Here is a 14,305-nt window from a genome sequence, read left to right as displayed (position 1 = left end):
AATTTATCTGTGCTTGGTCACAATGGCAGTCATGTTTGATTTATACTGACACCTAGTTGTGTGGATGCAGCATTACACAAAAGTAAAGTTTTTCAGATATAATTGCTGCTGTAGAAATGTGCTGTCATCCAAGATTTTTATTACATGTGTGAAAGTATTCAATAACAGATGACTAAGATAAAGTTAGTATTTGGCTGGTCATGTGATCTTGAAAATGGTGTCCATCATAAGGTGACCCACTCCATGCAGCATAAATCTACATTTATTAGACTACTGATGTAACTGGAGTCTTGTGTACATGATTTTAAACATTTATTAGAAGTATACTATTGTCTTTATGTGTAAAGCTTTTTATTAAGAAAAAAGATTAAAGTGTGCATCTTTAAATTTGATTTAAGAGAACTTGTGCTTTGAAATGTCATGCTGTTTTGCTCCCAGTTTGTTTAAATTCCAGTAAGCAAAATAGACTTGTTATCGATGAGAACGCTCAGTAAATACACACTAACTAAAGTTTATCATTTGTATATAAAAAACAAAGTTTCAGGGAAAGTCCATGGATTGTTGACATTATACTGTGTAATTTTGCTTGTGTTGCCAAGCACTTCTTTTGGTCTGTTAGGCCTTGACTGATTTATTAATTAAATTGCCCTCTTACTCTAGACTTGAGCTACATGCAGAAGTTTTACTTTGACTTCCAAAGAACCACTGAAGCTATAAAAACAATCCTATTATTCACAATAATATCTCAAAATAAAATTGTTTACCAACTCTTTGAAATCATCACTAACTCTTCAGTCTATTCTTTTTCACAGCAAATAACAGCTGCTGTGAAGATACAATCAGCTTTCAGAGGCTTTACCCAAAGATGACGGTATCACCAACAGAGAGCCGCCGCCATAATACTACAGTGGCGTTTCCGAGTCTTGCAGCTTGCCAGAGTCGAGGAAGAAAATCTAAGGCGACGACACAGTGCCGCTGTTTATCTTCAGACATTGTGGCGTGGTTGGCTTGCAAGACAACAGGCAAGAAATGTTATTACTAAGGCTGTTCACAAGTAATTGACTATTGAAGTACTTGTTCTGCAACCAGATAGTGGGAGTAGATTACTCAATGCCCATCCATGATTCAAAGTTTCTTGAGTAAATTAAGGGGAATGAATATGTTAAAAGTTACTAAATGTTTTATAAAGTATTAACTTATTTCTTTTATAGGTAAAAGAAATGATTTGTGCTGCAAGACGTCATCGTTTCACAGCTGCCGTTTACCATCATCTCTGCGCAGTAAGGATTCAGAGAGCTGTGCGAGCGCACTGGGCTCTTAAATCAGCCAAGAAGAAAATCTCTTCAGTCCTGTACATCCAGGTAGATTTAATCCTCTACATGTTAAAGGTGCAATGTGTAAAATTTGGGAATATCTATTGACAGAAATGCAATATAATAAACATAACTGTTTTTAGTGATGTATAGACTTTTATAATGAACCATTATGTTTTTATTACCTTAGAATGAGCCATTTTAGTCTCAAACACTGCAGGTCCCCCCTCCATGTCAAGTTGTCATTTTTAGTAGTAGTAGTAGTAGTAGTAGTAAGTCGGTAGTCAGTAGTCGTCTGGTTTATTAGAAGCAGAGACCATTCTTTCTTAGAAGTAAGAAGAAACCTTATTGCTTCACTGGCTAATGGACTCTCTGCTGTCTCAGACGATGACATCTTTGTCTTGTGTCGGCCAGACGGCCACCGTAGCTTCTCCAAAAGGGAGGGGTAAGCTCTACTGGTTACAGTTCACAACCTCACTGCTAGATGCTGCAAAATTTACACATTGCACCTTTAAAACAAAATAATTTCTTGGGTATATTGACTGCAACAAACATGTATTTCCATCAATGTGACACATTTATTTAATGCCAAATGCTGTAAAATTACATTTTACCCAGTGCTCGAAGTGTGTGTGTTGGGAGGACTGCATACTTGTGTGTACTGGCCCGCTTCAAGCTGTGCATTTACCCCTCAACACAGCTTATATAATACTCTGGAGAACATTTCTCACAAAAATATATGCATCCTCCACATGTGCACTGGTTTTAATATCACTACTAAGATTTGGCATGACCAACAAAAACATCTTATTGATTTATACAAAGTCTTCTCATCATTAACCATTTAATTGATGTTTTATATGCATCATGAACTTGGGTAAAGCGCATAAATAAATAAATAAATAATTGTGTTTGTTAGCCAGAGGTTACATCATGCAGTAGAAGGTTAGCCACTAGATTATTTCACATTTAGCCTATTATAAATGCTCTTAATTTAACTATACATTTTCTCTTCCTCTCCCCAAATTTCTAGCAATGTTTTAGGGCAAAGCTGCAGAGAAAGAAATATCTTAAAGACAGAGAAGCCATCATTAAGACCCAGAGGGCAGTGAGAACATGGTTACATCGTCGCAACCAAGCCGCCGGTACTATCCAGTGTGCAGTCAGGAAGCTCCTTCTTAGACGTCGCAAGGAGAAGCTACAACGTGGAGTAATAAAGGCGCAGGTATGGTGTCTTAGATTAAATGGTGTACAAAGACTTGATACATAATGCATATACATTTTATATTGTATTACATAAATATGTATTTTCTGTCAATGATGTGTTTTTTCATTTTGTATTTTACTCACCGTTTACTGTTTTTTCCAAATTAATAAAACTTCCTTTCTTCTTTAGACCACCAAAGGCAGTATGTTGATGTTGGTCTTTTACATACAATGAAAGTGTTTTCAATTTTGCATGAACAACTCTATTAATTGAAACTTTTGCAATGCGATTAATTGTTTAAGGCACTCTGGAGGGGTCATTGTTCAAGAAAACATCATGACACAAGCAGTGTCATTTCCATGAGGCGACGTCTCAGGGAAGTAAATCGAAAGGTGAAGGAAGAGGACAAGCTGTGTAATAAGACCACAACAGCGTTGAGCTACCTGCTTGGACTTCAGAATTATGCTTACATTCTTGCAGCCTTGAAACATTTAGGTAAGACGCTGTTTTCAAAGTTAGGAGGTAGTGTTGTCAAAAGTACCGACTTCGATACCACGTCGGTACTGAAATTTAAAAAATGTGACGCTTTGAGCGATGTTGAGTGGATTCGTAAGCATCTCTGATTGGCCGTTGTTTTCACGGCTCATCGGATATGTCTGTGATAGGCTTCAATGATCAACGCTGTAAAAACGTTGTAAATAGTCATCAATTAATCTCTTCACTAAGCGCTTACACAGATACACAAGGGAGCGTTTGAAAGCAGCTGTCTATCGCGGATCGGTCCACTGTTAGACACCTGCTTTCAATCGCTCGCGCTCCCACTTTCAAAACGCTTTTAAAATCAAACACTTCCGTGTGCTTTCTAATGCTCCCATGAGTTGATCATTGTAGCCAATCACAGGCATATCCGATAAGCGCGTCAACACAATGGCCAATCAGAGATGTTTTTGAATCCGCTCAACAGCGCTCAAAGCATCACATTTTTTAAATTTCAGTACCGATAGGTACCGAAGTCGGTACTTTTGACAACACTATTAGGAGGTCGGCTGTTTCATAAAATGGTAACTAATGTTATCTTTTTTTTTATGGTTAAAGAAACTGCCACTAGACTTTCACCAGAGTGCTGTGAACGTCTTGTTGAAAGTGGAGCAACGCACACCATCTTCACTTTGATAAGGAGCTGCAACAGAAGTGTGCCTTCAATGGAGATCATCACATTATCCATCCAAGTCCTTCTCAACCTATCAAAAGTATGTTGCCTCATAATTAGGGCTGTTAATTAATAAACGTATTACATATTGTATCAAATAACCTGATATGTGATTTAATTAAATTGCATGGTGCAGTATTTGCTCTGCGAATTTTAATTTATTTTCTTCATATTTTTCAGCACAACAGAACCATTGATGCAGTTTATGATGTGGACAACTCTGTAGAAACCCTCCTGGATCTTCTGCAGATCTACCGGGAGAAAGCTGGAGATAAGGTTGCAGAAAAAGGTGGCAGCATCTTCACCAAAGCTTGTTTTCTCTTGGTTCTCTTGGTCCAGGATGATAGGAGAGCAATGGTGGGTGTTTTTTTAATAATAATAGAAATAATAATAAACTTATTTATTTATTTTTTTTTGATAATGCCTTTAAAAGTTGCATCTCAATGCACTTTACAAATGTCAAATAAAAATACATTGAAATGGGGAAAGATGAAATGAAAACACACATCGAAACTTTATAAATCACATATAAGCTAGCCTGAAAAAAAGTTTTAGGAGAAGATTTAAAAACGCAAAGATTCAGCATGTCTGATCTCAGAGAAAAGGGCTGGTCACTCATAGAGCGTAATCGAGTTGGAGGAACAACTAAAAAGCCAGAATTGGAGGAGCGGAGATTACGCTTTGGGTAAAGAGAGTTAAAAGTTCTGACAAATATTGTGGTGTCAAACCATGCATAGCCTTGTAAGCAAGCATGATACTTTTAAAATCTAAACAAAACCTAACAGGGAGCCAGTGCAAGGATTCCAAGATAGGAGTGATGTGCTCATTTGTCCTGGTCCTTGTCAGGATTCTGGCAGCTGTGTTTTACACATACTGCAATTTATTTAGAGACCCTAGCAAGTAGAGCATTACAGTAATCAATGCGGGAAAATATAAGTGTATTGGTCAGTTTTCATCCATAGAAAAAGATAACTTGGTGTGCAGTCTTGCAGTGTTTGAAGGTGACAAAACAATGTTTCTAGTAAAAGAGAATAGGCTACAGTGACAAAAGCTGTACTGAAATCGAGAAGAATCAGAATTGAAAGACAGCCAGAGTCCACAGCAATTAACAAGTCATTAGTAACCTTAACTAATGCTGTTTCAGTGCTATGTAGTTTGCAGAAGCCAGATTGAAGGGACTCAAAAAGATTGCTTGGCACAATGTTGGCATCCAATGATATGTGTATAAATCTGCACCTTGAAGCGCAATGTATAGCAGTATTCTGACATTTCGGCAAAGCTCATAGGTGCCATTTGCTAAATAATAGTTCTTTTTAGGTTCAGCAATTTTGCAAGTGATGTACCTTAAAGGTGCCGTAGAATGTCTTTTCAAAAGATGTAATATAAGTCTGAGGTGTCCCCTGAATGTGTCTGTGAAGTTTCAGCTCAAAATACCCCATAGATTTTTTTTTTTTAATTCATTTCTTTTTTTTTAAACTGCCTATTTTGGGGCATCATTAACTATGCACAGATTAATGCTGCAGCCCCTTTAAATCGCGCGCTCCATTTAGAAAGACAATTTACAAATATCACTAAAAATATCATGATATCATGGATCATGTCAGTTATTATTGCTCCATCTGCCATTTTTTGCTATTGTTCTTGCTTGCTTACCTAGTCTGATGATTCAGCTGTGCACATCCAGACGTTAATACTGGCTTGTCTGATGCCTTGAACATGGGCTGGCATATGCAAATATTGGGGGCGTACATATTAATGATCCCGACTGTTACGTAACAGTCGGTGTTATGTTGAGATTCGCCTGTTTTCCGGAGGTCTTTTAAACAAATGAGATTTATATAAGAAGGAGGAAGCAATGGAGTTTGAAACTCAATGTATGTCTTTTCCACGTACTGAACTCTTGTTATTCAACTATGCCGAGGTAAGTTCAATTATTGATTCTAGGGCACCTTTAAAGCTATGCAGAGGGAATCCACGGCAGCAGAAATCTTGTGGTAATCTAACGGTAGGTGTCAACTGGCGCGGGCCGGGCGGAGCAAAGCAAGTGTTTTCAAATAATTCCTATGGAAGTTGAACTTCACGCTCGCGATGTGCAGATTGCGGATTGTGAAGCTCGACTTCCATAGGAATGAATTGAAAAGCTTGCTCCGCCCACCACACGCCAGTGGACTCCTACCGTAAGTCCTGGGTTGGGCAACAGAAGGGTTGATTCCAGCAGATATTATTCAGAGATAAAAACAGCAGTCCTAAGATTAAAATGTAATTCTGCATTGCAATAGGATGAGTAACAAGAGGGAACTTCAAAAGGGAGCTTCAAAACCCCACTGACCACCCAGAATAATATTTAAAGTCCCTGTAAAGTCAATTCTGAGAATTCTTTCTAAACATTTTATAAATGTTACAAATGTATTGCTGAAACACATTACAAAGACTGTGAATTGTGTAATGCTTAATTCTGAAGTTAGAGCGTTAAACAGTTTTTCACCAAGTCTGCTCAGGATTTTTTGGGCGGAGCTAAAACGGGGGTCTGATGACGCACTTGGACACCCGAGCATGGCCCCTCCCCTAACACTATATAACTGTCGATGACGCACCGAGCGTGGCACCTCCTCTAACTCTACAGCGGTTCACTGGCTCAATCTCGAGTGTCTCAATCTGCCGACTGTAGACTCGACAACAGTCGGCAGTTCGTGCCCACCAATGAGTGTAAGTTGCCGAGTTTGCTTATGTTATAATTAGTAGGTAGTCCACAGTAACTCTACTAAAATTTGCAACCCTCTAAATGATTCTTTTTATATGCATCAGTATGTTTGACTCATTAGACAAGTCAGTTGAGACGACAGCTCTCACGAGTGGGTGTGGTTTCAGCGCAGACAGCGGACACACCCCCAGTGTTTGAGAGGGAGCGCTGCCTATTTTTCCGAGATTTTGATAACTTATTTCATTAAAGGCAGGGTAGGTAAAAAAATGTATAAAAAACTTTTTTTCAAAATTTGTTTAAACTTTATTTATATATCAATACATAATTAAAATGTAAGTACTCTGAAAAAGAAAGTATAAAAATCGAGTGTCTGTAGACCTCTCACGACTGTTTTAAAGACAGCTCATTATTTCCATTCACTCCACCCCCTCCCTTCTGGGCTCCTTCCAAAGCCACGCCCCCAAAACGCATGAACGTGCGACTCCGACCACTGAGCTTTTATATATACGCATTATTTACCTGAGACGAGCGGAGAGGAAGGAGCACAGTGCATGTAGTGACATCATGTCAGAATCACATGTAATAAAAATAACTTTATAATTATGAAGATAAACAAACAAGATGTATTTTAGTACTCACTATCAAGCTAGCATATTGATATTGGTAAAGTTTAAAATATATATTTTTTGATTCGCTAACGAGCTAGTTATCTATAAGGCAAAGCTAAAAACAGGTTGCATGATACACGTTTTTCCATTACCATCATTTACACTGTGATGAAGATGAATTTCGTGTAAGATTCATAACATATACGTTGTTCTACAGATCAACAGAGTAACATACACTCAAATATCAACTCACAACTGCATTGCAGACACAAAATAATAACACACACATACAACAAAGTGTGTACGACACACACAGATACAAGATAAAGACATCAGTAAATAGGTAGAGAATATAAAAACAAAACAAAGGCGAAAAAAACGTGTAGGTAAACTTACAGGTGAACATGGTAAAAGACTTAGACAGAGGGTAAAATTATGCACAATTCAACACTATAGCTATCATTATTTATCGTCTCTACTACAGCTCGCTAAGTAATGTTATGTTAGCTATATTACGCAGCTACGTGTGCTAATGACACATGCTTCATGAAAAAATAAACAAAAAAATATGTATGATCAAAATACAAAAAGAAAGATTTACCTGTCCAGCAGAAATAAAGCCATCAAGGAGTCACTTTTCAGCCCCTTGAGTTCCCTCAGTTCTCGCCATCGCTGGAAAGCCACGCCGATATTAACTCGCGTTTTATTTCTTTGTTTATCCAAAGACTTTTTGTTCATTGCCTTTTCTTGTACTGTTACTGTCTTCCTTTTTATGCCTGGTTTGCCTTCACTAACTGCATAGGCCGGTACTGTGAATTTAGCTTGCTGTTTCTCTGCCATTGTTTTGGTATTCCTAGGATCCATGCCTCTTGGATTCCCCAAATCAAACGTGCGCGCGCAAGTGGGCAGGTCATGTGTGGCAAAAGGGTGGTTGCCATGGTTGCGAGAGAGTGACAGCCGCCTAAGCCAATCCTATGTTTCGTCCCGGATGGAAATAATGAGCTGTGTTTAATACAGATTAAACGGTCTAGAGTCACTCGATTTTTATACTCTTTTTATCAGAGTTCTTACATTTTAATTATGCATGTATATATATAGAAATTTTAAACAAATTTGGAACAAAATTTCTTACCTACCCTGCCTTTAACTTGCAGATTTTTTTAATCATTCAAATTTGGCTGGGTGGTTAATAACACATTTTTCTGCGGTGTGACAAACTCAGAACACATACTTTAAAATGACTTTACAGGGACTTTAAAAACAATAAAAATGGGAGAGACTAGCAGCAGCCAAAGGTGCCAGCGTTCCCTTTTAACCTGAAGTCCAAAAAAAAAAAAAGGAAATTGGTTCAATAAAAGTTAGGTCAGCTCGGTCCTCAGTTTAAAAAAAAAAAAGCTGAAAAAGTGCTGCCAATGCAGCTTAACTTGTTGAACTTATAATTTTCATGAAATTTGCTGAAGGAACGTTCTGTCATGAAAGCTTGCTCAAACATTTCATTGTTTGAATGCTCTTTTCAAACAGGAGGTCCGAAAGCTACCGAAGGTTTTGGATCGCATTCGTAGCATCTACCGTCTTGGGCTTCGAAAGTACAAAATGGATGCTGAGAGAAACAAAGTCAAGCAGAAAATGAACACGTCTCTCAATGGAAGTTTCCTTCTCCAAGCCACCCCTCGAAAGTCAAAACCTGTGGCCAGGTATGCAGTTATCTGTAAAACCTTTTGCTCTTGTTTGGGTTGTAAGGAAGATACTGATCCTGCCAATCTTTTGATTTCCCTCAGGTTTGCTCCAGACTGGGTTCTACGCCGTGACAAAATGAAGGACATTGTTGATCCTCTTTGTGCTATTCAGATGCTGGTTAACGCTCTGGCTCTTGTGCCTTGAAAATATTGCAGCAAGAAAAAAAGTTATAAATTTGTGTGCTGCCAAAGTGTTTAATTGTTGCTCGAAATTGTGCACCCTGTTGGCTTTGTAAATATTGTGTATTTTTTTATTGTGTATATATTTTTATTGCTTTGTTTTACCTTTTAAATGTTGTGGATGACTGGTTTATTGGCACATATTAGGGTCTGTGCTGTAAAATGGCACGTTAGCTTTGAGATACTGTAAATAAAGTGCAGTTTCGAATTGATTTCTTTTAATGTGCTGTAATTGAACATTAAAAATAACCACAGCTTTTCATATATGTCCTCGTGCCATTTTTGACTGAAATAACAGCCTATAAGATTTATTTCATGCTAAGTATACTACAAATACATATACATTTTTATGTACTTAATAAAAATACCCTGCAATTCTACTTTTGGTATACTAAACTGATATACTTAAGGTCTGCTAAATTGGAACAATAATTTCGTACTTGATGCACCTTTAATTGTGCAGAAGTAGGTCCAACTAAAGATATATAAGTATATTTGACTGGGCTAAAGTGGAACTATTGCAAGTATACTTTGGCATTCATCTTGCGGAAAGGAGCCGTTACTCCGTAAAGTCATTTGAAATTAAAATGACCATTTTCCAATCTTGGGAAGCGACAACTGAGGTATTTCAAGATATTTAAAAATATTTAAAAATATTCCTCTTATGCCATAAAGTACCATTGGCTGGAAATATATTTACATATGTATATTGTACGTCTTTCAGCATTTAGAGGCCAGATATTCCTACCCTCGACCGCAATGCTGTATATGACGTGGGAAACAGATTTCTATGCGGCTGTGTTCATGTCCTGTTTCTTCACGGTCTCTACAGGTAAGCTAATCAAATAATTTGAACCCAGATCATTATTCCCATTTTCAAGTAGTCATTTAAAACTGGGTCTTATCTAGCAAAACGATCGGTCATTTTCTTAAAAAAAAAAAAAATACAACTGTGTATGCTTTATAAACACAAATGATTGCCTTGCAAATGCTTCCGCCTTCCGTATTCTTCAAAAAGCTTACGCTGTATGTCCTACACCTTCCCTATTCAACTCTCGAAATGAATGCAGCTGCAGTTTTTTTTTCGAAAATAACCAATTGTTTCGCTAGATAAGACCCTTATTCCTCGTCTGGTATCGTTTAAAGCCCTTTGAAGCTGCACTGAAACTGTAATTTTGAACTTTAACAGGAGTCCATTGAAGTCCACTATAAGGAGAAAAATCCTGGAATCCTGTTTTCATCAAAAACCTTAATTTTTTTTTCGATCGAAGAAAGAAGGACATGGACATGGATATGTCCTTGATGCAACCAAAAATAGCAAAAGAACTATACATTTAAAAGACATGTACAAACAATAAAACGTACTTACAGTTTGAAGCAAATAAACAGCAGCTTCTGCTTTTAAAGTGGGAACTGCTCCATCTTTCAGTCCCTTACGAAAAACTAGTATACTTCAAGTTCATTTGGAACATAGAAGTATGCTTAAAGTGCAAAAATAATATATAAAAAGTAAACTATAAGTGTGATGTCATGTTCACTTAAAGAAAACTTAAAAGTATACTTGCACTAAACTAGCAGTTTACTGAGAGTATATTTCAAAGTGTACTTTCGTATACTAAAAATGTAGCTACTACTAGTATTAAAATAGTAAACTACTAGTATACTAGTATAAGTTCACTTTTAGTACAGATGCAGTACAAATGAGAAACGTAGCTGTGAACTAGTTAAAGTTTACTACTGTTACACTTATAGTACACTTAAACGTATACTTCAATTGGGCCAATTTAGTCCCAAGCGGTATTAAAATAGTACACTTACAAGTTTACTACTAGTACATTGATATTATACTTACTACATAAAGTATACTTAAAAAATATACTTGAACATTACTTTAGTATACTTGATCAAATGAACTTGAAGTATACTAGTTTTTCGTAAGGGTTAGGATAATATTTTTCATACATGCACATCTTAAATATGCTACATTTAGTATTTTTATTGCAAGAAGTCATGAACAGATGAAACTGAATTGGGAAAAGGTTAATTTTGATCTGCTTTATTTCTTTTTGTTTATTAATACATCTGATGCTTCGGTGATGTTTTATTCACTGTCACTCACACAGAGGCAAATTCATCACTCCATCATTACATGTTGATCTTAGGTCATTGCCTACTGAATATTTGCCACTCTGACACCTAAAGGTGATTATATCCCCATGTGGTGAGAATATCTTTTCCCGTTCACCCCATCGCAGCTCTATACCTCTTTCATCCAGTACCTCCACAGACACTGAACAGGGCTCTGAAACAAACCCAACATCTCACTCTCAGCGTTACAGGATACATCCATTGATTCATCAGAACCAGAACTACAACTTCAACTACAAGATTACATTATATATATATATATATATATATATATATATATATATATATATATATATATATATATATATATATATATATATATATATAACAGTGAGAAAAGCCTGGCATGTCTATGATAGTGTAGAGTGTTCATACTTACTCAAACACTTAATATTCCCTCTCCATTCTCCATCTTCACAGGTCAAGTATTTGGAGTAGGGGTGACTCTGAACCAGTGTGTATTTATTAAAGCAGATGTATTCAACTCTCTCCCCTGAATTGTATTCTCTTTTTGTCATTTCTGTTGTATCTGCAAAGTTCACAATTGGTGGTGGCCCACATTTCCCTGTAAGCAGACATTTTTTATTTTTTAGACAGTTTTTAGATCACCAAGTAAATGTAGCATTAATAGATCTCAATATCAGCCAGATGCATTTTGTAGAGCCTTAAACAACAAAACATGTTTTTATGAAATGCACATCATTAATATGAGTAAATAAGGTCATTTTAATAAAATGCTTGAAGAAAATGACATTTTGTTTTGAAGAGATCTGGGTTGTATTTTTCTATAATATATAATATAACTAGATGTAAATGAGACATCCTGAAGAAAATTTGAGTGTTTTGGGTGGTCCCTGATGAATTACACTCATGAATTACACAGCATTTACTTTAAAGGGGTAATTCACTAATGGCAAAATGGCTTTCAATAAAATCTGGCTGTCTTTGTGGTATAAAGAAAAAAAAATCTAGTAATAAGAAATTGGTGCTACCTAACTAGAGAAAACAGAGAAAAAGGACTTTTGAATTGTCTTTTGCCAATAGGTGTAGGTAAACTTTGACATCCATAATGCACTGGGTATGTTGCCGTCCAAGGCCACTCACACCACACTATCCTATTGGACAGGCTTGAATTGTATAGGAAATACTTCTTAGTAAACTGTCAGTCACAATAGTGTCGATTAGTATTGTTCTTAGGTGCAAGTATTCAAAGAGTAAACGTTTAGCCAGAGTTAGTTTCAGTTTCAGGATCCAGTGTGTTGTAGGCAGTGACTAAAGGCTGCAAAGAATCGTAAATATGGAGAGAAGACAACGACAGATAATCTAAAAAACCTCCATGTCTCCTTTTCAAACAGGATGACTATGAACACAGTGTTTAGGGACAAACAGAGGAGAAAAAATAAAAGAAACTGCCTTTCCATCAGTTCTGTCTAACCTGAAAGCTTTTGACATATACCTTTCTGGACCTTGAATGTGGTAATTTTGTTGCTTTCTATGGGAAATAAAAACCTTCTCGGATTTCATCAAATATCTTAATTTGGGTTCCAAAGATGAACTAAGGTGTTACGGGTTTGGAACGACACGTAATTAATGACAGAAATCTTTCCAAGCATCTATCCAAGACTACAAAAACATGCGTTTTGTTTGTAACAGTTACATGTTAATACCTAACAATGACCAGGCTGATATAATATATTATACATATTATCCATGTAAAACTCACTGTCACAGTGCTAGTGCGTAGATATGCTGTTGCTAAGTTATTCTTGACGGTTGCTAGGATGTTGCTTCTTGGCCAAAGAGAGATTTGCGTGTTCATAAATTATGTACCAAAGTTGAGCATTTACTTTAAAGGGGTGATGAACTGAGAAATCAAATTTTCCTTGAGCTTTTGACATATTAGAGGTCATTGTACTATAAGAATATCCTGTAAGTTTTGGAGCTTCCTTGTTAGTCCAATAAAAGCTTTAATTGACACCAGACCCAGAAAACGACAGGATTTTCAAAGTGAGGATCTATGACGTCAAAGAGCAGCAAGCACCACCTCTGCAGAAGAAGATCAATGCCTACTTCATCACTGCCTGTTTAGCCCCTCCCACCGATTCGCGCATGACATGCAATAGAATAGGTAGCCTAAGTAACATAGGCCTATGTGGTGCTAAACCAGATCGAGCTACCAAGCAATAAACATGCCGTTGAGGATTGCAAAATATTGTGCAGTGCCTGGACAGTAACGCAACATGTAAGTAACTGTGTTAAACAGAGGTGGGTAATCCAGGGGTCAAAGAGTAAAAGTCCTGCCATATTTTTATTCCACCACTGAAGCATTAATGAGATAAATAAGTGATTACTTGAGTGATGATTGAGCATTATTGAAGACACCTGATGATAACAAGCAGAATCACCAAAGGAGAAAATCACAATTTTTAAGTTACCATCATCGAGGTCAGGGTTTGTTTTAGTTGAGCTCTTTACCCTTAACTTTTTAATATTAGATTTTGTTTGGGCAATTTTAACTGCATTAAAACCAACCAGAAAAGCAAAGTTAACAGATCATCAGGTGTTGGTTATGTTTTCACATAATCATTATTTGATCTGAATCACTGAACTCATTTAGAGCCCAATCTCTGAGTTAGATTTACATTATTGATTACAGCAGCACTGTGATTCTACAGCACAAGATCAGCTTTTACAACACAGAATTTTTTTTAAAAGAAGTTGTCCTTATCACAAAAAAAAATATGTATATGTATTTTAGGCACACACAGACATCAAGTATGAGCCTGTGAATCTCAACAACGGTGACAAGCAACATATTCTGATCAACAGATCAACTCTGAACATTAGAAAACAAGCTACTAAAAAGTCACAGAAAAACAGCAAAATTTTAATAGTGAGAATGAAGAAAATTACTAAGACAATTCAGCTCATAATTTATTCATGCAGCAATGCATGATGGGAGCCATGGATGAATTTTGATTGGTGGCACCCAGAATGCACTGCAACATGCTTTATGATGGCCACCACTGTTGAGATTCACAGGATGATTCTTGATGTCTGTGTGTTTGAATGAACTCTTTTTTTTTTTTTTTTTTTTAAATCAGAACTCTAAAAAAAATTGTATTGATAAAGTTGATCTTGTGCTGTAATCAATAATGTAAATCTAACTCAGAGATTGGGCTTTAAATGAGTTCAGTGATTC

The 14,305-nt window shown here is 36.6% G+C and overlaps 2 protein-coding genes across 2 annotated transcripts in view; one reads left to right on the top strand and one right to left on the bottom strand.

The window, feature by feature from the left end:
- The first annotated feature begins 881 nt into the window (after window positions 1-881).
- On the top strand, window positions 882-9,217 carry LOC125263740 (abnormal spindle-like microcephaly-associated protein homolog). Its single transcript, XM_048182893.1, has 8 exons — window positions 882-1,022; window positions 1,212-1,361; window positions 2,347-2,538; window positions 2,823-3,015; window positions 3,616-3,770; window positions 3,911-4,087; window positions 8,561-8,733; window positions 8,818-9,217. The coding sequence occupies exons 2-8, from the start codon at window positions 1,221-1,223 to the stop codon at window positions 8,918-8,920; spliced, it is 1,134 nt and encodes a 377-aa protein (XP_048038850.1). The 5' UTR covers window positions 882-1,022; window positions 1,212-1,220; the 3' UTR covers window positions 8,921-9,217.
- A 3,108-nt stretch (window positions 9,218-12,325) lies between these two features.
- LOC125262646 (complement C3-like) overlaps window positions 12,326-14,305 on the bottom strand; it is a 15,246-nt gene continuing 13,266 nt past the window's right edge. The window contains exon 21 of the mRNA XM_048181469.1: window positions 12,326-12,382. Coding sequence (XP_048037426.1) covers window positions 12,326-12,382 — 57 coding nt within the window. The remainder of the gene's footprint in view (window positions 12,383-14,305) is intronic.

Source organism: Megalobrama amblycephala, linkage group LG2, assembly GCF_018812025.1.
Source record: "Megalobrama amblycephala isolate DHTTF-2021 linkage group LG2, ASM1881202v1, whole genome shotgun sequence".
In the NCBI taxonomy this organism is placed as follows: domain Eukaryota; kingdom Metazoa; phylum Chordata; class Actinopteri; order Cypriniformes; family Xenocyprididae; genus Megalobrama; species Megalobrama amblycephala.
The sequence above is the reverse complement of the archived record's forward strand: the minus strand, read 5'-3'. Positions and strand labels throughout refer to the sequence as shown.